This window comes from Patagioenas fasciata, chromosome 7 (genome assembly GCF_037038585.1).
Source record: "Patagioenas fasciata isolate bPatFas1 chromosome 7, bPatFas1.hap1, whole genome shotgun sequence".
In the NCBI taxonomy this organism is placed as follows: domain Eukaryota; kingdom Metazoa; phylum Chordata; class Aves; order Columbiformes; family Columbidae; genus Patagioenas; species Patagioenas fasciata.
Window position 1 is genome coordinate 31181262 of NC_092526.1, and position 25305 is coordinate 31206566.

Below are 25305 nucleotides of genomic sequence, written 5' to 3' on the forward strand. Positions count from 1 at the left end.
AGCCATTATCTGCATCCTCTCTCATGTGAAAACACCTGTTTTGAACATAAACTGTAAAGGCAGAACACCTTGTTAGTTGTTTTTATCAACTATCGAAGGTAGCACTTGCTACATTTTGAAAGATTCAGGCGTGGTTGTTAAGCAATGGAAAGGAAGGAAGGAGAATGCCCCCTGTCACTAGTAAATCATGATGATGATGGTGGTGGTGTTAGTAATAATCCTGCCTAGCAGGCTGAGTCACTAGTAGACACTTAAAACTTGTTTACAGCCAAGAAGCAAGATTGTTCAGGCAGGAATTGAAAGGCAGAGGTTATACAACTTACTGTGGCTTTTTATTAGGTATTAGGAGTTCAGCTTTCCTAAAGGCAGTTGAATTTTTGCTGTGGACATTCTTTTACAACATATCATCTTGCTGAGGATTATAGATTTATGGCTATATGAAAAAGGAATTTCCCACAGTTCTAAAAATTATAGTTTCAGTTTTGAAAGGTATACAGTCCATGCCATGTTGTGTGTGTACCAGCCCTTACCCAAACTGGAGGGCATTGCTGTGTTGATCAGATTATGCCATCCATTAGGGTGCAACCAGGCTGGTGACCTGCTCAAAAAGCCCCTGCACCACTTGCTTCCTCCAGTGCCATGACCGACCAGATGTCCCCTGTTTATTTTCACAGCAAATCCTGCTACTGTCTAAAACCACTTTTGTCCATAGCCTACTTACTGCCGAGTTATCTTGAACTTTCCTGTGAAGCATCTCTTTCTGGCTGCTATCAGGACTGCGATACAGTGCACAGGGATTTGTTCTCTCCTGACAGCCCTGGGGGGTGGGAGTAGTGGTGCCCGCAAAGCACTCATGGAAAAAATGATCCCATTCCCACTTGATAACTGCAAAGGGCTTTGTAGTGGGAGTCACCTAATGCCTGGGCATTACCAACGCCCCTGTGTTCAGGGCTGGGAAACCTGATGCTCAGAGTTAAGCCTGAGTTACATGTATTTAAGCAGTGATGTTAGTAAACACGCTTTTGAAAGAGGTAAGTGGGAGTAACAGGAGTGCTGTGAGCATTCTGGCATGAAAGGCGTTTGAGAGAGGCAAAGATTCGTTTGTATTGAGGAGTGAAGCTTATGAGAAGAACAGATGTTTGAATCATAATGTTCTTTCCAGCATAGTTGATGAAAGAAAACTCTTCATAATCGTGACCAAAAAATATTCTAGTTGTCATCCTTAAGATGAGTCATTTTTTTTTTTCCTCATTTTTAATTCCTCTGAGACTTTGGTCCCTTCTGAAGCAGGAAGTTATAATTCAGTCCCATCTCTGGCCGTGACATGTTGGGCAGCTGGAATAATTATGCGGGGAGAGGGAGATAATATGCTGTGCTGCTTCATGAACAAGTGAGGTCTTCACATGAAAAGGGAGATCCTGCCATGACAGACACAGCTTGTTTTCTTCATTATTTTCTAAATCGTCCGTGAATCAGAAAGCTTCAGGATGTTTTTGTAATAAAACTTTGTTTGCCTGTTGTTCTGCCTTTTCTCATGTCTACATGGGATATCTGAGGTAGATTGCAAGGCACTTTGATCAGTAGTCCTTTCTCAACAATTAATTCATAATGTTACCTGTATCTACATCTGTAAGATTTTTGTTTTGCAGCATACTCTTAATAATAACTCCCTGGTATCCTTATTTTAATAACGATTTCTTTTGTGAAAAAAAAAAAATTGCTTGCTTATACAATTATTCTTGTATGAGTTTTGCTGCTAAAAATCATAAGAACACAGAGTTATATTTGTGTTTTATGAGCATAATGAAAACAGAGACAAAAGGCTCAAGTCTAGGGTTAGTGGCAGCGTGCCTGGGAACTAGCTACTGTGTGCAACAGCTTTTGCTGTGATTCTTGTTAATGCTCTGTGATTCATTGCTGTAGCTACCATAATATTAGTAACTGGGTGTCCAAGTCTGGATTAGATCACTGTTGTGTTAGATGCTGTGTGCTCAAACAGCAGAATTGCTCCAGACCCCAAAGAGCTTGCAGTCAAATCTACAAAGAGGCGTCGGAGGTGTAAGCAGCCAGACAACACGCTGGTGAGGCTGTATTTGTCAGTGTAATTAGTAGCTTAGAAACTCTGTAGTTCATGCTGGGAAATTGTCGATGGAAAACCATACTCACATGATGCAGTTCACCTGGGACCTATCAGCATGCAAGCACATACATTATGCAGCAACAAGGGAGCTAATCTTAAATTGCTTGGGTTTTCTGACTCAAAATCTGGTGTGTTTTGGTTGTAAAACACACGAGGCCAGCTTCATCTCTAGTCTGTCTCTGCTGTTTAGTGTGTTTTCCATTGGGAATATTTTTCTCTCCAATACAGCAAAAGTCCAGTTACGAATGCAGCCAAAATAGTTCAGCTCCATGAAAAACTAGTCTAAAAGTTGTCCTTAAAATGGAACTAGATTCCTTCCTCCCCCACACACACTTTTTTCCCCCCACGTTTTAAATGTTTAGATAACTGGCTTCATCTAGCAATAAAACCAGCAAATTAAGACAAGAAAAGCTTTTCTTGCCTGAGTGAGGAGCATCTGGTGAAGCCACAAAAGTGCCTTCTCTCACAATCTGGAAAGTACCTGTACCCTTCAGACCAATTCAGTACTTTGAAATGCCCTGAAGTCAGGTCTTCCTCTTGGTTTGAGTTCAGCTTGCTGCTGGAAATGGTGTTAACAACTAAACTAGTTTGTGAATTAATATAATTGGTATTATTTGTTAGTGTGGGGTGGTGTCTAGTGTCAGCTCTCTATTCACAGCTTGTGACCTTCTCCACCACACTACCTGCAGTCTACCCCTAATTCTCCAGCCCCTCTATTTTCTTCCTGTGGTACCAGGTACCACTAGTTTCCTCATCCCTTGGTTCCCTATGAAAGACTCACACTATCTCCTGTGATCTTTCAGACCCACAGCACTTGGTTCTTCCTTGCATCCCTGGCTCCCTTCCCTCATGTTTGTTCCAATTCTTCACCAAATTATCTCAATTTACTCCTTGAATGTTTGGAGTCTTCTGATTTTGAGTTCCACATAACATTTTCTCAGCAACTACGTCCTCTCCGCAGTGACTCCCCACTGTAGGTTAACTAGCACCTGTTTCATCCTCTACCTGTCTTTGCTTAGACAGTTAATTGGGCCAGAAAGAGCATATGCTGTGGCTGCGTGTGAGCTCCACATCTACTAATTAGACCATGAGGACACTGACAAACAGAAAGAATAAGAGCTGAGCTCTTCTTGTATTTCCCTTCATAGAGGCATAAAGATCTTCTCTCTCTTCTACCCATCTGTGGATTTCCTAAGGTGGTAGGTAGGAGCTTGGTATCTTCTGTCAAATAAGACAGAAATCGGCCAATGTGATTCACAATTATGGATGTGGATAGACACAGCAGACAGGCAGAGACAGGAAACCGGAGCAAAAACATAATGAGAGAATTAGGGAGCAAGTATTTTTGGATTGCTTGTACATTCACACATCTTCAGCTGAGTTAACTGGCAGAACCAAGCAGGGAGTTGGCACTATTGGTTGAATGTCAGGGAAAAATTTTAAGGACCTCTTACATAGTTTTGGATGCAGGTTGGTATTGGGGACTTGATGCATACTTTGTGATCTATGTTTTCTTAAATGGATTCTGGTGCTACATTGTGTCCCGTGTTTAATCGCTACCAAAGGCAGTTCTTTGTAAAAGTATTTTTAGAAATGAGCATCCATCAGAAGAAGAAATGCAAAAACCTTTATAGAGAACCCTGGAGGAAACAGAGGGGAAGTGTTATGGAGATGCTGTGAAAGAATTAAGTCATTTAGAGACAGCCAGTTGGTCAGGCCAGCAGTCCTACGGAGCTGAAATCAGAATCTGCATTTTCATTTGTTTTTATGCTAACATCAACAGCAGGGGTTCCTTAATGTAGTTTGAGGGCTGCAACCTTCATCAGAGACTTCACATATTCACATAAATATTTTAAGCAGTGGCTACGCTTGATAGTCCTAGCTGATCATTGAGAGTTTTAAGGGGTTGTGGTCCCTTTCAGCAGGACTGAGCTTATAGGCACCCAGGGGCCAGGGCTGTTAGACATCCAAAGCTCAGGATGCCTCAGTCCCCAGAGCTGTCAAGCACACGGCATTCTGGATCCCTCTGCTTTCCCCAGCATGCTCCAGAAGCAACTCAGGCTGTGCTCAGTGGCCAAAGTTGCAGTCCTCTCCTTTTGGGTCTCCTTTTTGTGGCTGAAAAAGTTGGTTGTGCTGCCTCCAGGCACATGCTGTGTCTGATAAATGTCCTTCCTTGAGCAAAACTTTCTCAAATCTGGATTTGAAGGCTTTGGTTGGGAGCCAGAACATCCTCACACATATGGGAAGAGACAGCCCTTTCCCTGAGGGGTCTGCAGCATAAATAGGCAAGTTACAGACAGCATGAACATTATAATCCATGTTTTACAGCTGGGAGAACTGAGGCACAGGCTTATTTATTCATAAGTTCAAGGTCATGGAGCAAGTGAACAGCAGAGCCCTGGTCTGAACTCTGATGTTGCATCTCAGTGCCTTAATCATAAAGTTGTTCTGCCTTCTGAAAGATCCTTTTGATTATAGGAATATCTGTTCTATACCACAGTGGTAGAAGAAAGGAAAATCTCTATTTGAGTAAAATAATCTTGAAGGTACTTGAAAGGTGGATGAATTTTGTCATCCTTTGGTCAATTTTAGCAAATTCTATGCAGCTAGTGCCTAATGGGAGAAGATAAATTGGCAGCAAATAATGAACTAAGAATCCAGAGAAGAGGTGAAAGAAATCATTGTCTTAGCAGCCTATAGATAATAAAATGGAAATCTCTTTATTTAAAGTACCTTATAATTGCTAATGTTTTTAATCTCCTGGAAAATCCATGTCTATGAAGAATAAGCCAGGCTTTTGCTTGTTTTGGATTTTGTCACTGGGAGGTCTGGATGATTGTAACATTCTTCTTTCTCTCCTTGAAACCCTATGGGAGCACAATCCCAGATTAACTGCAATTAGGAGAAAGAGAAGGAAAGGAGGAAGAAAGTAGGAAAGTGGTGTCTTTGAGCCAAGGGGCTGTCTGAGCTGGCCTAAACTGGCATATCCACAGTGTTGTGCATCCTAGGTGTGAAAGTAGGTCATACAGAGCTCAGCTGTGGCTACTGTGATTCTGATTGCTCTGTCCCTCTTTGCACCATGTTACACCCACAGCTATGATATGTCCGTTGTCTTCTGTGTCTATAGGGTCAAGCTTTGCTCATGTTTTGCCTACATGGTGTATATCCCATGGAAACTGGTGGAAGTCAGTTCCATACATGTGTGGGAGCAAAAAGTGGGGAAGGTGAGGTCTCCAGGCGGCCAGGAGGTGCCAGATTTCGAGCTGATGTACATGAGGGTAGTTCTCTTGACCTCATTGAAATCACTCGTGGTAGATGCTGTGTAGAATTCTTCCCCAAAAAATCGACAGTGATTAAAAAATCTCCTTTAGGATCTTGCCTAATAGGACGTATGAGGCACTCTCTAAGTTCAAGCAAGTACATTGCGTTTTATTATACTGCACGGCTGAGATCCTCTGGTGTCATGGGAGGACATTTGTGCCTCCCCTGTGCCATGTCCCCATGCAGCCTGACCAATTCAAATGGGACACCACCATCTTTTAGTGTGTCGCCTGCTGCACATTCGTTGATTTGTTACCTTGTCTCGTGAAGAATGCTTTTTCATCTGTGGTGCTTAACTCATGACAGGTCAAGGTACAGCTGCAAATACACACATTTATGCACAACATTCAAGATGGATAGACCAAGTATTATACTAATGTATGAAGATGCAGGTGAAGAATTTGGAGACCTGCCTATTGCACCAAAAGTTATATCAAAGGTCTACTTTTTTCCCCTTCTGTCAGCTCAGTTTCTGTCTCCCTTGAGAAGATGGTAGCCCGAGTTTCTGACATGGCTCATTGGTCCTCTTAGAGCTGATTCATTTGAAGTCTAAAAGATGCCTAATGCTCTGGTATGGACAGTGTCCTCAAGAGGGTAGTTGACCTTTCACGGGGAAATTTGTCCTGTTCTCACCTTAAATGAGATACAGTCTGGCCAGTCTCTTAATTGCAATAGCAGTAGCTTCCTTCCTGTGGATGAGTAGATGTGTCTTTTTTGAGAGAGAGCTGTGTGAGATGACTCCTTAAGTGGCTAGTAAGTTATTCTGATCAGAGGTGTGAAGCTCTTCCTCCTTCCTAGCCCACCACTGGCAGCATACCATTCATATAGTCTGCATCAGCTGTGGCATTTAACACAAACACCGCTGAACAAGCTTCTTTTAGTAGTTTATTACTGAATCTTGATTCAGCCACGCTGCTAATTATTTACTTTGAATTGGCTGCAGGCTTGGGGTGCCTGTTCTGCAAACTCTGGCTCTGAGTCAAACTGCAGTAATATAGTGTCCATAGCCTTTAATCCAAAGATTAATGTAAGACTGTAAATTAAAAAAAAAGCCTAGACAATACAGTGCTGCCATTTGAATTTACAGAAATATAAATACATAAAAATCAGCCTAAAATTATAAAGCTAGCAAATGGATAAGATGGAGGGGAAACCAGAGTGTTTCTTCAGAGCTTTGATTTGTCTCAGTTACCACCAAAAATAATTTTTGTCCTGAGCAGCTGCCAGACTTGCCCCCGCCTTGCACATACACATAATTGTCTGGTTTCAAATCAAGCCTTGTAACATGGTGCAGAACATGTATGCGTGTTTGATCTTCCTCAGACGGAATATTGTGTAATAGTACTGGGTGGCAACCGTACTGTCAGCTATTTTTTTTCCAGAATAAAGTATTCAGCAAAATGTATCTGTCTGGGCATCTCTGCTGCCTCTTACTGCAGAAGGTTGTAGAGCTTATGAAAATGCTGCAATGCAGCAAGTGTACTACCCCTGATTAAAAGTAGATTTTGTTGTTGTTGTTGTTTTTTCCCCTTTTCTGCACACTTGTGGGTGGCATTTTAATCAAGTTCTCATGGTAACAAACATAATTTAAAAGCACTGAAGCCTACAAAACTAGTTGTTTGTGGTTTTTTTTCTGTATGTACTTGAGGTGGGTGTTAAGTCATTACAACTGCAGTGATGCCTGTTATTTCAGTGTTTCTGGTGCAGAGATGACAAGGGAAGTAAAATGGAAGGAGGTGTTGCTGAATGCAAAAGATCTTTGTCATCTTTTCACCAGGTTCTATTGTTGTCTTTTCTGTAAAGAGGGTACAATTAAAGTAAGCTGTAATGTACTTCTTCTGTTGCTTTCTCATTCTTTTAGTTGTATTCTGGCATCACAGTTATGTCATTTTTGTAATTCCTGAGAGATGCAGTTTTATTGACAGATGTTTTGAGTCACTATCGCGAACATGAACTCCTATCAAAACACACATGAAAATGCATGAGAAGCTGAGGAATGCCGCGTGGAGTTGTCATTGATTTCCCTATGTATGAATAGATGCAGAGAAAAGCAGAAACAAGGGGTTAAAATTAAATCAGGGAGGATCTGAATTGAATGCCTCTCCTTCTGTTAATGAATTGATATTGAAAGCAGCACATGGCTAAAACATGCTAACTCATGGAAATCAGGCAATCATGTCTGATCACTAGATGGTCTGCTGCTTTGCCATGTTCAATTGTGTTTGATGCTTTCTGTGTTATGAATTCACTTAATCTAGACTGCGATATTTTTGCAGTTCTGCAGATACGCAGTGAATAAGGGAATGCAAGTCAGTAATCCTCTGTGGGTGTCAGAAAATGTAAGATACAGCTCACTCTTAGCTGCTGAGGAAGAAGTTGGTTTACGGTGATTAATGTATTGGCTATTTCCTGCTTTTAGATACATGTGGAAATGAAATTCCAGGGATTTTTTTTTCTCTCTCTTTTGACTGCAGCCTGCCTACACATTAGCAGTATAGGATTTAACTGTAACAGCCCAGATGTCCTTGCCTTGCTTACCTACAGAAGAACTACAGCTTCGTCTCAGGAACTGTGTGTCAGGGATGGTTAATGCACATTGGTGATCTCCCAATGTAGACATGGCTGGCTCTGTCAGTAAGACCAAGCCCACACCTTCAGAAAAGCGTTAGAAAGCAGGATTTGCAGAAATACCGGGTTTGCCAGTAAGAGAGAATGCTGCAGTTAGGGGTTGGGAAAGGACAGAAACATCTCAAACACGGGGAAGAAAGGTGTTCTTGTCTCCCTGGTCTTCCACACAGGTGTTGAGCTGCTGTGCAGTGAGACCAGACTGCTCTGCTCTTCCTTCTTCTCAAGATTATGCTGAATGCTTAGACTTTTTTCCGCAAAAGGAACTGTTATTTATTTTAGTGTCTAAAAGTGCAGTTGTGCCCTTTCCCATCTAATTTGGCCTTGCATAAACACCTTACAATGATTTGCAGAGATGGGATGGTCCAGGGGTCTTAAAGTATTTTCCAGCATGGCTACAGCACTGGGCTTTGCTGCTGCCTCCCATTTTTATGATCTTGTGACTTCCTTGTTCAGCAATTGCTGAAATGGGAAAATGAATATTAAGAATTAAGTTGTGATGAACTTTTTAATCTGGATTTTGAAGAAGAGCTGGAGCAAGAAATGTCTTAATGCCATCTCTTCAGATTATTTTCCCTGACCATTTTCTGTACCACTGACTGAGAACTGGTCTGGGAATTTGAGCAGAAGACTGTGAATGCTGTACTGATCCTCCTTAATCTGAACTCCTGTGCCTTTCTTGCCATGGAAGATTGTTCTGGTGTGATAAGGAGAACATTGGACAGTGTTCATAAATCCACCTGTTGATTTTGGAAATCTTTCATGTTAAGACCTTCTGTGATTCTAAACAGGTGAACCAGTAGCAAAAGCAGTAAAAGGTCAAGAACCAAGGAAAATAGAGCCACATCGGTTTTTATACTAGGAAACAAAGAGAGCAGTGAAATATTAGCTATATGGAGAGAACTGATTATATAGTAACTTCCTGTCACCTTTGTGTTCATTTAGTATTGATAGAAAGAAGCCTTCTGTTCAGAAACATGTTTTCTCAATAGTCATTTCTTGCTGTGGAAAAAGGAAGAACACCACCCTTGTTTCAGAAGCTGCAAATGGTTGTGAGCAATGTTCCTTGGAAGCAGTACAACAAAGCAAAGCACAATGTATTCTTCAAATCAGCATATCATTTGAATGGTTGATGTTTGAAATATCAACACTATCTTTTAAATGGTAATTTTTGCACTTGATCACAGGCTTTATGTCAAATATAATGATGTGGATATTGCAGTCTTTATTAGCCTGACGTTAACAATTCTCACTTCACCAAGTGAAGCCCCTCTAAAATATTCAGAAATTCAAAGAAAATTGAAATGTGTTGAGGATTGCAGTTTTGGTGCATCCTTCCACATCAAATCCGTCTGTATCAAATAAGGTGCCTCTTTGAAGGACAAATAAAAATTTGCTCTAAGAAAAATCTCCTGACTTTTGTAATATTCCCAGAGAACACTGACAAAGCACCAAAGCAAATCCTCACTGAAAATCTCTGCTGATTGGTATGTGCACAGTAGGGTTTTATCCTAGCAGTGCTTCAGCAAAAGGAGCTTTAGAGTTTTATTCTAGTTTGTGCTGCAGCCTCACTCATGTAAAGTGTTTCAAACTGATAACAGCTAAAAGGACAGCAACAGAGTTCTTATTTTTATAATATGTAAGTATTGTGGTTCTTTTTTTAGAAAGTGTTTTTCACTGCTTCTTTGTTCTTGAGAGTGCATATGTAGGGTACCCAGCGATGCTGGAAAGTGTCCTGATGCTATACCCTGGAAAAATGCCCCCAAATGCCAGCTCAGCCTAATATACTGCAGAAATCAGGTGTGGGGTAGGAGGAGACTTTCATGATCTGTAAGCTGGTCAGGAAGTCTCAATGCCTGAACCAGTATTTTCGTCTGTGAGCATTTAGCACTGGACTTAGGGGTATTTCAGAGATTGGCATGAGGCTACACGTGGGCCGTATGCTGAAGCATGGCTTGTCTTGTACCCTGGAAAAAAGCCTGTGGTACTGCCAGTGCATCACTCACCATCACTATGGATACAGTGATCTTATCTGCCGGTGGATCTCTGAGCATAACACACGCATACCTTCATATACAGTCTGTTTCCTGGTCATGATGCTATAGGTGAGGCTGCCAGCTAAGGTGGCTTGCTGCTTTCCATTATAAAATCCTGTTCCGGTTACTACTTTGCCAAACTTTTTGTGTTTAGGCTGCAGTTTTCCCCTCTGCCACTCAGGCTTATTTTGCTCTCTTACACATGTGTCTTGGCCCTAGCTGCCTTTTGCTGGAGCCAGGGTTGCCTTCCTGGGCTGGGTTGAAGGAACCAGGTTTGCTGTTTTAAGTCAAGATCCTGTTTGTGAAGTTCTTTAGCATTCTCATTGTTGAGGAGGGGACAACGTTGTTGAGGAGGGGACTTTTGAAAGTTTGCTGAGTGTCAGGCGAGACTTGCTAGAGCCTTGGCTGCTTCCAGTGTCCCTGAGCCTGACCAACCCAATTTACGTCATGTCATATCATACCGTGGGGGGCAGGGAGGGGAAATAAGCTGCCTCTCCTTTGCTTATAGGACCTGCAGGACATGATCTGAAAGTGGACCTTGGTATGAGAAGGATAAAGCTTTCAATGTTTGCAGTGATGAAGGCATGGATGGACAGCAAACATGGACAGACCCTGTGTAAGGGACTAGAGCCCACAGGAACAATGCCTGGGGTGGGAAGCTGATGCAATGGAGACTGGCATAATCTATGCAGAGGGAATGAGAAGAATAAAATATGTTTGTTGAACTAGGCAGTAGCTTAGTAAATATGCAGAAGAAGACCCAGTTACAATTTTGCCATCATCTTTCATTTCCTTCACAGCCAAACTCCTGAGGTGTAACCTTGCAAACTTAATGTCATTGCAGATAGCTTTGCATGTGTGATATATGTTGATGCACCTCTAGACAAAATCCAATTTGTGACAGTTACTTTTCTTCTCTTTTTCCATTTTTGGCAGTCTTTAGTATGCTCTGTCAACAATAGCAGAACAGAACTTTCCATTCCTAAACAAATAAAGTTGAGTGCTATCCAGATGTGTATGTTTAAGTGGCTACCATAGCTGAATTTTGTTGCTGCCAGATAGACAATGATTTATTCTGTAAGTTTTGTGCCCTGAGCTTTCAGAAATACACTTCTTTTCATCTTGAAGCCCGGCAGAAGTCTAGCAGTAATAATTAGCAAGCCATAAAAATCGACCTGATTTGTGGGAGCCACTGAAGGATGCAAAGAGACATTTTTGTTCGAGAAGCTAGGAACAAAAGCGTGTGGTTACTGACCCAGTCATGTCAGACCTAAATGTTGAGGGAATCCCAAGTGATAAGCGTTCTGCAGTCTGAATACTGCCTATTCATTCAACCCTTCTAGCAGAGTGAATGAATCATCTTTTCAAGCAGAGACAGCCCCTCTGGGTCAGACTGGAGGTCAGTGGTGGGACATGTGTTTCAGACTGCTTGCCCTAGATGAAGAAGGAAAACATACAAGACTTTGCTTATGCTATTGCAGCTTCAGGCATCCCGTCTATAAAACATTTACATGTAGTATCTCATGAGACCTCTTACAAGTGGTGGCTCTGGATGTATAACCAGGTCCTTCTAGAAGAGCCATCTGCCTTCCTAGCTGCTCATATGCTTTTTCTTCTCAGCGTCACCCCTACCCCAGAACATGTTTTCTCTACTGGTCTTCCTTTTGATGTCCCCAACCTTATCATCAACTCAGTGTCATCATGTGCGGTCTATAGATTTTTAGCCTGAGGTGGTCAAGTTCTGCAGAAGATGTTGAAAATGAGTACTCCCTTCCTTCATCTGTTAAACCAGCTCCACACAAGTGCCAAGATGAAGTCTGCAAATGCTGTTCTTGCTGCATTGGCAGAAGGGATATGGAAGGGCGTGTGCCTGAGATGTAGTGCCACATTTCATTTAGAAACCTATTAGACTAACAAAGCTGTTCATTTGAGCTGTTCATAGAGGCTGGCCTTGCAATGGGTGCTTTTCATTTACAGTGTAATACAGTCTATGCCATACATTTTCATTTAGAGTTTCTTAAACATTGTGATGCTCAGAAAGGAGCTATCACACTCCATCACACTTGATGGACAAGGATCACCTTTAAAAATCAGTGGCAGGAAACAACACAATTATTTAATATCAGTATTATACTAGCAAATAAAGCCTCTAAGCTGTGTTAGATCTAGATTTTATTTACATGGTAAAAACATTCCATTTTCCAGAAAAAGCTCTCAAATGGAGAAATGATGGGAAAATTAATGGAAGAAAATATCAGCAGTTGTCTTTTGAACTTATATGAACTTTTATCATGCACCACCTCTTGCACAGTGTAATTCCCTACAGTGGGTAGAATCACCTCTGTTCATTTATAGGGAGGCTGCCACAAGTGAGTTCTATTTGATGCACAATACGTATTTGTGGAGAGAGTGATTGTTTGTTTTCTCTGCTCATCATCATGTTTCACCAATTTTTATAAACATCTCCTCTGTCTCAGGATGAAGAGTCATAGCCTGTTTAGTCATTCCTTGCACAGAAGCTTCTCCAGCTCTCTGATCATCCCTGCTGAGCTCTCTGTACCTTTTCCACGACTACTATATTCCGTTTGTGATTAATACTTCATGCTTTCAGGCATCCTAAACCAACTTCAGCATTAATGGTGCTGACAGATTTTGCCCAAGAAAAAATACAGAGAAAGTCGATATAGTTCATATGTTGAATCCTGGGTACCCCTCAAAAAAGACATCAGAAGCACCTGAACACATAAATGTGTGTGCGAATTTTCTGTGTCCATCAATGATGTACATGTCCTGTATCTCATTGTGGTTTTTGTGTCCTGTTTTCCTCCTAATTGAAATCTCTGATGCAGTCCATGGAAAGACACACTTCCCTTGTGCAGAAAATCACTTTGAGGGTATCTTCTATATGCACTACTTGTATTGGAAAGAGCATGTTGATCTGAATCTTGGTAGGCATGAAGGCACCTGACTTTGATGGAAATCAGCAGGACTGTGTCACAGGGTGGAGACTTGGTGCATTGAGAACATGCTGATGTGAGACTGAAGCTCTGTGGAGCTTCTTGCCTCTTCATGTGGAGCACCTTGTGCTGGCCACTGCTTGTGGCAGGAGTCTAGACTGGATGGTTTGATTGGAAATGGCAAATCTGAGCTTTTCTCTCTCCTTCTAGCTGCCTGTTAGTATTAAAGCAACACACATTCAGCCCCATGGGTTGTTTTTTTTCCAGACTTTTTCCTCAGTTACTGAATTTGTTCATCCGTCACATCATATCATTCTTGACATGCACTTTCTTCATGCAATGCAACTTTCTTACCCTGCCCTGCTACCCAGCCCTGGGCTTGCTCTTTGCTTCCCACAAAACTCATTCATTCTTCATTGTATCCCAGGAGAACACACTGACTTCACATACGCATGTCAAGTCCTCAGCACAGTTGGGAAGAAAAAGGGTGGCAGCAGAACAAGGTTAAACCCAACCTGTAGCAAGAATTGGGTAATTGCATACACCCATGGGAGTCCTGAAATGGGTCTTTGCTGTGACAGCAAGTCCCGCAATTAAGATTTCAGAAAGGCTGAATGACTCAGTGAGTTGGTTCCTCCTCACACTTTTAATACCTTTTCTTAATTGAGAAAACCAAGGAATTAAAAATTAAACTTCAAAAAAATCACTGTTGTTAAAATAAAAGCTGAGGCACATAAACTCCTCTTTCTGTTTCATTGCACATCCCAAGATCTTAGTTGAAGCCCCTTTTGAGAGATAAACTTCCTCTGAAAGTGAGGGGCTGCAAAATCAGCTCCTGTGGCTTCATATTCCTTCAGTGCTGGGTCTGTCCTCCCTGCATCCTGCTCCTGTACTCCAGCAGGCAGGAGGAGCGGCTGCTTGCTCTTCTTTTGTAGGCAGTAGAGTTGGTTTAGTAAAGATTTGGCAGGGAAAAGCTACCACATGATAAATTTGTATCCCAAATATTGTGATTTTACTGTCTAGAGTGTTTAAGAGCACAAAAGATTTCTGGGTATTCTCAGTTCTAGGTATGGAGAGATTCTTTTATTTGTCTGGGTATACAGTCATGGGTCATATGAATGAGTGGCTGAATGTGGGTGGACAGCAAATTTTTAAGTCATGCAAGCAAGATGGTATACTTAAGTTAAAAGAAGTCTTTTGTTTATAACATTGTTGGTTAGAAAATAGTATGAAGGGTTGAAATAACCCTACAACTTCTGTAGGACGAAGGTTTTGCAACACAATAGTCACTGGTCAGACTTTTCCTAGGGAAAAAAAATAACAAACTATCACTAGCTAATCCATGCCAAGTTTCCTGTAAATATAGAAGGAGACTTTGCAAATAACCTCTCTTCCCATCAGTTTTCCAACCTTTACTCTCCTTATTTCTGTTTATTTGTTTACAGTTAGATGTTTTGTGCTGCAGTTAAAATCATTGGCTTCTGCTGGCTGTAATGGGTTCGTGGGCCCCTGCCTCTAAGGTTTTGTGAGCACGAAACCTTAGAGTCAAAGATGCTTAAGTGAGTCTGGATAGAGGGACCTCGGAACAAGCTTTCTTCTGTCTGATGCTCTTTTTCAGCATGAATAAACAATGCCCCTGTTAGACAATTAGATGCTTCTGCTTCTACTGTGTCCCTGGCATGAGTGCCTGGTGTGTCCGAGTATTATGAAGTGAAGCTAAAAGCACTCTCAGCAAAAAGAAAAATAATCTACTGCCTTTGACCTGGAGAGAAACTTTTTTCATATGAGCAAGAATTTTGGCCCAAACAAAGTGGACCGGCACATGGCCTTAAAAATCCTTTCGGATTGTCACCTTCATGCTTCATTTTCACGTCAACATCTTTGTGTTTGTGGAATAATTGACTGTATTCCTTTACTTCAGCATATGAATGGGACAGAATTAAGTTGTGATGGCAACTGGATCTGAAAGTCCACCCCTGGAGTTGCTGAACTACCCCTTTTTCAGGGGTTCATGGCCCAGGAGAGGGCACAGAGAGCTGGAGTGTGATGCAAATGCCAAGTTCCAGCTTTTTACTGTAGGCCGGTTCTTCTGCATGCATTTATGAAGAATAATCTGCCAAAAATTAGCCCAAGACATACTGCTTTCCATTTGTAGTAGGTGACATGATGATAGTCTCAAAGATAGCATCTGAGTATTTTAAAAGATTGTACTGTAGCAGGGGTGGAATTAGTTTTGAAAGTAAGGTAAGACCTTTAAAAAAATCAAAAAATGCAGACACATTTGTAGAGGCAGCATTTTTTTGTTTCTATTTAAAAACTCACTGAGTAAAGTTAAGATCGTGTGAAAATGTGTCATGCTTGATGAGATCTTAGTCAAAGTGGAAGAAGTAAAGATGTGAAAGTAATTCATGTATGCTGAGAAGGGAAAGAAGCACCAGTGGAGTTCAAATGCTTATTCTGGGTGAGATTTTGGTTGTGAGTTTTTGCTTAGCAGTTAAGCTTGTAGCACCGCTCTGCTAAATCATCCAGTTTGCCTCACCTGCTTACAGAATAGCTCTGCTCAAGTTGGTAAGAGCATAGATCTGTACTACCTGCAAAATATGCAAGTATTAGCATAATTAATTAATTCCTTGCTGCCTAATTTCAGCTGTCATCTATCATGTAGTCTCTTGAGAGAAAAGGTGCATCATTAAATCAATGTGTCTTAGCAAGGTCAGTGTGGGGAAAACAAAATCGTGCAAAATTTCACTCTTTCTGTGGACTACCTTCACCAGAGGTATTGATTAACGTGACTTGACAGTAAAGGAAGCACATGGCTGTATAGCCTGTTTGCAGTAGCCATGGCAAATACAAAGTTTGGCTGCCACTCCTTCAAACAACAACCTTGAAAAAATATGAGTATTAGAATATTGTAAAGTGGGTAGTGTGTACTATGTTGCCTTCTATATGCGTGCGATAAATAAGCATGAGACAACTTTGGTTTTGGGCTTTCAGACTACAGCCTTTTACAAACACTGAAAGTTGTAATGGAAGTGGCAGTGGGGAGGGGAATCAAGCATTTAATGTTCATTTTTTAGTAGCCGGCCAGTGTTTGTTCCTGAAAAAATTTCAGCTGGCCAAACTAGTGAAATGTTGGCAGCCACAATGCCTTTAGTATGGTGTATTTGTGAGAGTTTCTAGTAGTTCTAACTTTATTTATTTTTTTTTTTCCTGGGCTGCGATGGCTATATAAAGTTGTGTATTACTTCTTCCTGACTGATGAAGAGTTTTTTTCCCCTTAGGTAGTATTTTGAGCACCCTTGTCTTATATAGCCAGTTCTCCAGCTCTTCTCTGCGTTAGAGATTTTCAACTCTTGTCTTGCTAAGGTTTGAAGTGACCACTCTGGTAAAAGGGGAATATGAGGAAAACAGTGTCTGTTTTTCTATTGGATATGTTTTCTGGATGATATCTGAATCTGCTTTTCCCGTTACAATCATCTTAAACTAAGGTTTACTCTCTTCTTCCTAGCTTTTTAAAAATGTAATATGTGTGGCACATATTTTACAATTAATTTGATAGCAAAAACCAGACTGAAAGTACAAATAAGGACTAAATTGTTGAGATAAGTGTTTATTTCACTAAGTCTTTATAATCTCTTTTTATTCATATAGTGGAAGAACTGAAGTGTACAATATAGAAAGTTTTCATTTGCAGTTGGATTATTGTAGTGTTTTGAAAAGCAAGGCAGTTAGAAGAGGGAAGCTGTGTAGAGGGTGACAAGCATTTAATGGGCAAAGCCCACTTCAGTGTGTCCATCCTGTGTAGCAAACTGGTGAGCTGAATTCCCCCTGAAAAGCCCCGAGAGGGCCATGTAGTGCAGCTGCTTCTTTGGACATTTCTCTGTCTGATAACAACCCAAATAAGTTTATCTGCACACAGCCCTTGGAGCTAGTGCTGGAGCTTTTATGGTGGGGTTTTTGTGCCTCCTACACTGAGGGTGAAAAAGCCAATGTTGCCGTAAGTGTTGGTGAATCTTTTTCTTTACCAGGATTGAAAGTCAGGCCATTGGCATGGGCCATTTAGATGGTTGCTGGCTAACGGCCGTGGAGCCTCGTGTTTCAAACAAGCCTGCCAACTGCAATGCTTTCTCTGAAGTGCACAGAGAGGGCTCACGATGATCATTTGAAATGGTGCTTGGTGGAAAAATCAATGCAATGTGTCTGACTCTGAGATGTTCCCCTGGGAGCAATACCATCCTTGTGTAGGGCTCGCTTCAATGAGTCTCCTGGAAACAAAAGACTCCACTGAGAAATTTGGGCGTCTTCTGGCTGCCAGGAAACATCCCGACTTCCCGGCAGCATTCCTTCTGTCCTTCAGCCCCTCTGGGTCCCTGAGGCAAGAGAGATCACAGGTAGGATTTAGCGGGGACTGCCTTCTCTGTTTACTGATCAGAAGTCAAGGCTGTCATGGTGTCTCATCTTCAAATCTGCAATTTAATCCAGAGAGACTTGTGTTTCTTCGTGTTGGCACCTTTACTGGCTGGACGTACTTCTTTAGTGCTTTTGCCATTTTTATAACAGACTGAATTTACTGATAATAAGTTTTTGCTTTATTTCTTGTTTCAGATATCACTTACAGTTGTCATGGTGCTGTTGTTATGGTTACCATCTCCTTCACCAGCTAAAACGCCTTTCTGCAGGAAGCAATTATGATTAGTGATAGATGGGTGTGTGTGAGGGTGTTTGATGAATGGTAAATGGTGTAAAAATGCAGCATCATGAATAGAAACAGTTTGTCGAAAAGGATGGTGTTGGAGCAGGAAGGGGTGTGCAGGGATTCTTCTGGCTTTTTAGCTAGAAGTGAGCTCCATGTTAATGTTTGGTGGGTGTTTTTGGTGTTTTGTTTCTTTTGTTTTTCGCAGGTAGAAGCTGCTAGTACCATGATTTCACCATTGCAAGAGAGAAGTGCACCCAGTTTTAGATTTCTGGAGTTTAGCAAGTTGATGTAGTCCCTGTGCATGGGAGCAAGGGTCCTGTGCGCTGGGCAACCATGTATCTTGCAGGGGAGCATCCACCAGCAGGTCAGCTCAGTTGCACTCTGCTTTCCAGCAGCCCAGAGAAATGCCCCCTTTCCCACCTGCCTGCCCCCGCTGCTGCCCAACTATGGGAGACTCTGGGAGGGGTTTAAATCTCTGCACCAAAACAGGGGAGGTCACCGTGCAGGAAGGAGCGAAGGAGCACAGAGAACGAGCAGCAGCTCCTCTGGCGCTCTGCTCGTTCTCTGCTGTGCCACTGCTGCAGGTCTGATCGGCTGCTTCGGAGCCTGCAGCCATCCCTCATTCTCAGCTCTGACAAGGATGCGAATTGTGGTAGATTTTCTTGGTCTTTCCACAGTGAGCCTCCTTTGTTCAGCATCTGTTCCAGGCACCATCCATTATTTTTTGTCTGCTTTGTAATCCAAGGTACAATCAAAAGGATTTTCTACAAAGAGTATGTGACTATTGATTAACTGTTTGCAGTGTGGAAAGGGAAAAGCCTTTAAAAATCCCCTAACAGTAATACAAGTGTGAAATGAACACTGCTGCATTTTTAACAGATGCAAGGTAGTATTTAGAAGAATGGTCTTGCTCCTGTTGTCTAGAGAGATCTAACTGTCAGCTAATAACTCAAGCAGTGAATGAGAAAGAAATAAATCCTATTTATTATAATTATGAGAGAAACCTGTTCTTCCTTTATTAGGTTTGAGGGGTAGAGTGGCTCCAATTGAGCAAATGGATCATTCTGTCTAATATATACCATATTACTAAAATTACAGCACTTAGACATTTAGCAACAAGTGGTAACTTTTGTTAATCGTTTAGTGGCTTCTGGACCATGACCAAGCATTTTCAGTAAGAGGACAGCTAATGTGGTCGCTGTCGGGTGCCATGAGACTTTCTCCCCATCCACGCTGTTGGCTGTGGTTGTTTTTGATCAGTGTGAATTCACACAGCTCACATCCACAAAGAATTAAGTTGAGAGAAGACGCATGTTAACTGAAATGCAGCAATGAAATGCAGGTGCAAAGTTCTCCATGTGTTCTTGGCATCCAAAATTATCTCTCTTGTTCTGTAAATATGTGGAGAGTCCATGAAGACAATAGCACTGATAGGATTTTGGTGCTACATACTACAGGCTGAGCTTTGTGATGGTGGCAGGAGGATTATTAGCATTTGTCAGTCCAGGTTTCCTGCCTTCTGTCTCTTCTTGCTTTTATGCTGGTCTCCTGATAGCTACTTGCTCTCCTTGGCTCTTCTAGACATAGTTGTTGGTGAGTTAAATTTACTGTCAAATTCCCTTAGGATCTTTTCATCTACAGTGCCTGATATTTCATATTCAGACACATAATCACAATTGCCCAGTTGGTACGTGGACATGAATTAAAGGTTTTCTCGGTTGTGTTATTTACCGGTATGAGTTAGATTGTGCCCTATTTGTATTGTTTTACTTTTTTAATGTTGAGGAAGAATTTTATTTTTTAATTTTTTGTGTTATTTTGGAGACAATTTCATTCTTCTCTACTTCTTGGTGCCCTCTTCAAAAGTTTATGAACACTTAACCTCAAAAATTTATTTTCTCTGAAAGAAATTATCTGAGTTTCTTATATTTCATAAAAATTTCTGTCTTAGGCAGTCTCATTCAGGGGTTCTGGAAGCCCTGTGTGCCTGAGGTCATGCTGGCCATGCCTCTGCACCCCAGCCTGCCTCCATGCAGGGATCCCCACCTTCTCCTGAGTGGGAGCAGGGCAGCTGAGTCAGTGCAATGGTACATCTGAGCTGAACAGCTCTCTGGGATTCAGGATTTGGCCCTGGAGCCATACAGGGGGCACTTTGCTCCCCTCTCCATCAGGAGCTGGCCATGTCCCCGGCCAGGTTTGTTTTTCTTTTTGGAGGGGTCTGGTGTGTCTCCTTTCAGGAACTTCCAGTGTTATTCTCTCCTCTGAACTGGAACTGTAGCTCTTCCTCTGTGTACGCAGGTGGCTGTTTCTCTTAGTCAATGAATTAGCTTTTCTGAAATCAAACAGCTTCATTTCACTGTGAATGGGCTCAAAGACACAGGAGCAGGTAAAAACACGGTTTGAGGCAAGAAGGCGGGGTATTTGCAAAATCCTTCAGTATTGGTCTAATTCTGTTCTCTTAAAAAGTGAAATTCACAGAAAATTCGTCTGCTCACATGCAAAGACAATGTTAATATAATGCTAAGGTGATTCTGCGAGATGTACTTAAGAAATATATAGAAGGGCAGCTGGCATGACAGGATGTTTAAATGAGCATTATCTTGGGTTTTGCACATCATGCTCTCATGCTGTATTACTGTGGGTGATTTGTTGTATGTCGAGTTCAAAGCAGTGAGGCTTGGTTCAACCCAGCCATGGCAGCAGGACCCAGTGTCACTTGAAAGAGCATATGGATTAAATAACATGTACAGTGCCTGTGAAAGGAGGAGGTAACCGCAAAGTCGAACCACACGTTTTCCACAAGGTTTGTTCTTTTCTGTCTCTGTATAGTTTCCAAATGGCTGAAAAGGATGGGGGAATTTGTTTTTACATCATTTCTGCTATGAGTTATTAGTTTAGAAGGCAGGATGTCCAGTTCAGATCCATAATGCCATCCCTAATGCACCATCTGAGTTACAAGGACATTAATTTAAAGTCTGTGAAATGTCTCTTTGCTGCTGTTGGCAGCTTCTGGTGGAGTGTGATCTCTCCAGAAAAGGGATGTCCGGGGTCTCAGTAGCATCCTGCATGTCAGTCTGGACAAGGAAAGCCTTTTGGGGAGGGCTTTGCATGACCCACAGGAGATGTGGGTCAGTATCACTGATGTCATCTGTGGTGTCACCTGATGTCACCTGCTTGATCCTTCTAGAAGGACGGGGCGTTTCCCACCCCTTCTCCCGTGCCTCGGTTTTTACAGTTGGCTTTGATCAGGCTTCAGGATGGGGAATGTAACAAAGGAGGAGTGTTTCAGCCGTCCCATGCCATGTAGCTGGAGCAGCCTATGCTGAGGCTCTGTGGCGTATTGGTGTGGTGTCACCAGGATGGCTTTGGAGCAAGATGCTGTGCTGGGGCACTGGTGCCAGCAAGCTCTGCCACCCCTGCTGCAGCTTACTGCTCAGCTGGGGCTGCTGCGGTCCAGCACCTGCCCCGTCTCCCCCTCACTGCCACTATCTGCAGCCGATGGATGAGAAAAACAGTGAGAACATCCTAGGAAGATTGCTGCTGCATATTCTCTGATATCGAAGTTCTGCTGTAATGGGCAGGGAAAAAAGGCTTGTAAATATTCAAATTAACTTTTAACTAACTAACATAACATTTTAGAGGACTGGCTGTGCCTCTTTTCTGATATTTTTTGAAAGTTTTTCTTGCAGTTTATGCAAAGAATAAGAAAATCGTAGTGGAAAGAGGAACTTTTTGCTTCCCTGAAGTACTGTGTTTCTCTAGATTGTCCGAACTATTCCAGGTTTCTTCTTTTTATATACCTAAATCTGTTTAAATTCTGCCATAATATTTGTCCACTCTTGGTATTTCTGTGTCAACATTTTAGTTACCTGATTTATTTAATTCCACAGTATGCTAATGTCATGACAGAAAAACAACTAACCTGATGGTAAAAAGCACACCTCTGTGTTCTGGTTTTGAACCTGAGCTGAAGATGAATCACGCTGTACAGCAGATAGGCATTGCTAAATTGCTGAGTACAAAGATGCATTGTGTGACTCACTCGCTGTGTTTCTACTACCATTATAAACTCTGAGAGCACTTGATGAATAACAGAAAGTAAAGAATGAATTCATCCATGTTTCACTCTGTAACCATCTATTATAAATACTGAGCCAAATTCTGCCTCCAGATACACACAGCTCTCATTGAAGCCTGTCCACTGTATTTATTTTTAAAGATAAAAGCACTTCTGTTACTTTCACAGAGGACTTCTGTGACACAGTCCATTGTAAGGATGTGAATATCCTTCCTCAAGAGCTTCAAGTGAAGCAGGGAATGTCTGCCTGGAATGGGGAAGGGCACTTCAGGGATCCAGAACAGCCTCCAAACTGCAGCGGAGGCATAATAGTCATTACGTTCATCCCAGGGATCTTCAGAACTGCGTTCCCCACGCTCGGGTCTTGTGTTACCCTCTCACTCCCCGCTGAGGCTCTGGGCTCCTCTCCTGGGTGACCCAGGGACTGAGCTGCTGAAGCTGATGGGCAGGTTCCTGCTGCTCCTGGGGTTCACTGTCAGGTTCAAAGAGCACTGGATTGATGGGGAAAGCCTTGAGTAACGGTTTGGGGTTTTATTTTTTCTTTTTTTCCTGAGCTTCCTCAGGGGATATAGATGGGAATGCCTCCTTTTTTTCCCAGAACAGGCTCTGTTCTAAGACCCTGAATGGTGATGGCTTTGGATGTGTGCTACTCCCTCCTGTAGAGACGGAGAAGTTTGTCCTGTGGCCTCATGTTGCGGAAAGACAGGGATCAGAAAACGTTCTCTAGTGTGATGCTGTTAACAGACAATAAAGGCAGAGGGTTATCTCTTTGGTATGTTGGAGATGGTCTGATGGTCTTTGTCCGGTTTGGGCTCTCTCCTCTATAATTACCCCGTCAGCTCTTCTGGTGTGATTTGAGATGGTTGCGTTAAGGCTTTTGCTGGATATGCAGATGCCTCACTGATGAGTGTCCCATCAGGGTAACGGAGGAGGGGAAGGCAAAGAGCTGTGGAGGGTGTTTACTATTTCTGTGGTGTATTGAGGCATGTCTTACTGACACCGAGCTTTGTGAATACCACTCAGCCCACCGTTTTCATTACAGCTCAGAGGAAATGCTGGGCTTCAAGTTTCACCTCCTCCTACAGTCTTTATGCAATTAGTTTTTGGGGTGGAACTACAGTTTGAGTCACATATTTATGGTGAATGAAATCTAATTTTCATGATTCACCATGATTTTTTAATTTTAAAGTAGCTCTAAAAACCTTTATTATTAAATGATAATATCAGATCAGAATGGGGTTATCGATTGTGAATGCTTATCTGACAAATAACAATAGCTTTTTCTCATGTTCACAGTTTTTCTGCAAACTGACCTGACTCTGTGGAAACTGTTTTTTTTTTTTTTTTTCTGGTTTGTTTTTTTGGGTCATGTTAAATGTCTGAAGAATATATGCACCATCCACTTTTGTGCCTTCTTTTCTAGAGTGCTCAGCCTCTGTGATACCTGGCTGGCTGACTGTGTTCAACTGTTTTGTTTTCAGGGTGTGTGTGAGGTGGTTCAGTGTGGCATGTTCTTTTGGAAAAGGCCTGCTGACTTTCACTTTGAAGTAGCTGGCTGAAGTCAAACCTTGCTCTCCCCTCCCCTAGCCCCGAGGTTATTTTAGCATCAAAACACAGATTGCCATGTGTTGTCTTCCTAGGTTTCCATACTGAGGAGGTACTGCTACCTTTTTCTGTGAGGAATAGCCAAAGCCTATGGCTTGTGCAGTGGCTTCTTTTCCTGGCTTGGACAAATGAGAGCTAATTAGCAGGAGTGAAATACGTGTGAAGTAGCAAGTAATTATTAGTTTTGTTTATGAATAAATATTAATAGTCATAAGAGAATGCAAATACCTGTGTGGGAAACAACTGTTCCCCACAGGCTGTTTTGGACTAAAAGGGAATGAGTGTGAATGTTCACAAAACAGCAAGTAAGAGGGGATATAAACAGGGTCAAATAGCACATATGTTTAGGAACTTGGTGAATGTTCTCAAATGTGGTTTCTGTCATGGGTGGCAGCAGATTGCACATGTTGCAGAGGACAGATCAAGCTGCAGTTCTGTGCGCAAAGAGCACCCGCTATTTACAGCTGCAGTGCAAATTGCAATAGCAGCTTCACTTCCTTTAGCAGTTGCAGTGTTCTTCCCTGTGTCACCCCGGAAGGTGCCATTGCAGTATGGTGACCGATTCACTTCTCATGAAGTGGGTCAACATTTAACTGTAATTAATGAGTTAAAATCAGGTTAACGGAAGAGCAGCCCTCAAGAAACTGGTGCTAATAATTGCAAGGCACGTGGGAGTCAGGGAGGACCTGACCCGTAATTCTTACCGCTTGTGGTTTGGTTAGGTTTTAAAGCAGTTCGCTCACACCCGGGAAGGACAAGCAGAGACGCTTCTGCGTTTAAACCCTCTCTCCTCTGCCAGATGTGAGTTTCCCTGGCAGCGCTGCTGGTAAGATGCCTGTGCTGCAGCTGATCACTGCCTGCCAGCCAGGGGCACAATCTCCGCCTCGGAGTTGATCTCTCCTGCTAATGTCGTTACAGGCCAAGCGGTGAAGGCCAGGAAACATGGCAGAGGATAGGAAGGAGGAAGCCAAGGCACCGCACTGGACTTCAGGTCAGCTAACAGAGGCTTCTTCGCACCCACATTCCCCTGAAATTAAGGAACAGGGCGGCGCAGGTGCTGGACTGGTCAGAAGTGCCAATGGATTTCCCTACCGAGAGGATGAGGAACCGGGGCTGGGTGGCCATGAGCAGCCGGGGACGTACGCTTGCACCAAAGAGAACGGGATCAACGGAGAGCTGTCGGCAGGGGACAGGGAGACTGCAGGTAACACGCCTCGATGCCCCACTGTGAAAGAGGGGACTCTGCAGACTGTGGAATGATGTTTCTCCAAGGGGAAAAGTTAGCTGGTGCCAAGTGTGCCCTGGGGCACGGGGGAGCCAACATGAGGAAGTGTGTGCCTTGGAAGGGCACTAGCTCTTCACAGGAAGGGCTCGTGTCTTCATTGAGGTCTGCACAGCTTGCATCCTTACCCAGGATCCTGGGCAGCACTCTGAGAAAGCTTCAGGAAAGGCATGATGGTGCCTTAGTGAGTCCTGGTAGATGGGACAGGGTCGTGTCTCTGGGGACGAGAGAACAGGCTGGTGTAGAGTAACCACTCAGCTCCTCTGGGCTGGGAGAGAGTAGGAAACTGCTCAGCTGTTGTGCACAGATAACTCATGTTGCTCTTGCATGTGTTTGTGTGTGTGTGAAGGATGGGTTCTCCTGTTATTGCTCACATGTAACACTACCTTCTTGAAATCACCAGCTATTTGCAGAATAATGTGTTGCTCAATCTGACAGGGAGTACCACAATTCAGCGTCAGCATTAGTTCACCCTTGCCCAGGCATATTTCACTGTATACTCATTGGGGCTTTGACTGTTTGTAAACTATGTTAGGATTTTAGGATTCAGCTTGTTATTTGGAAA

The 25305-nt window shown here is 42.5% G+C and overlaps 1 protein-coding gene across 46 annotated transcripts in view; it reads left to right on the forward strand.

Annotated features, from left to right (window-relative positions):
* Positions 1–25305, forward strand: part of MAP2 (microtubule associated protein 2) — a 225915-nt gene that overhangs the window by 129754 nt on the left and 70856 nt on the right. For all 46 annotated transcript variants that reach the window (XM_071811218.1, XM_071811220.1, XM_071811216.1 and 43 more), the window contains one exon: positions 24377–24662. In XM_071811218.1, the coding sequence (XP_071667319.1) occupies positions 24401–24662 (262 nt within the window). In that variant the 5' untranslated portion in view covers positions 24377–24400. The remainder of the gene's footprint in view (positions 1–24376; positions 24663–25305) is intronic.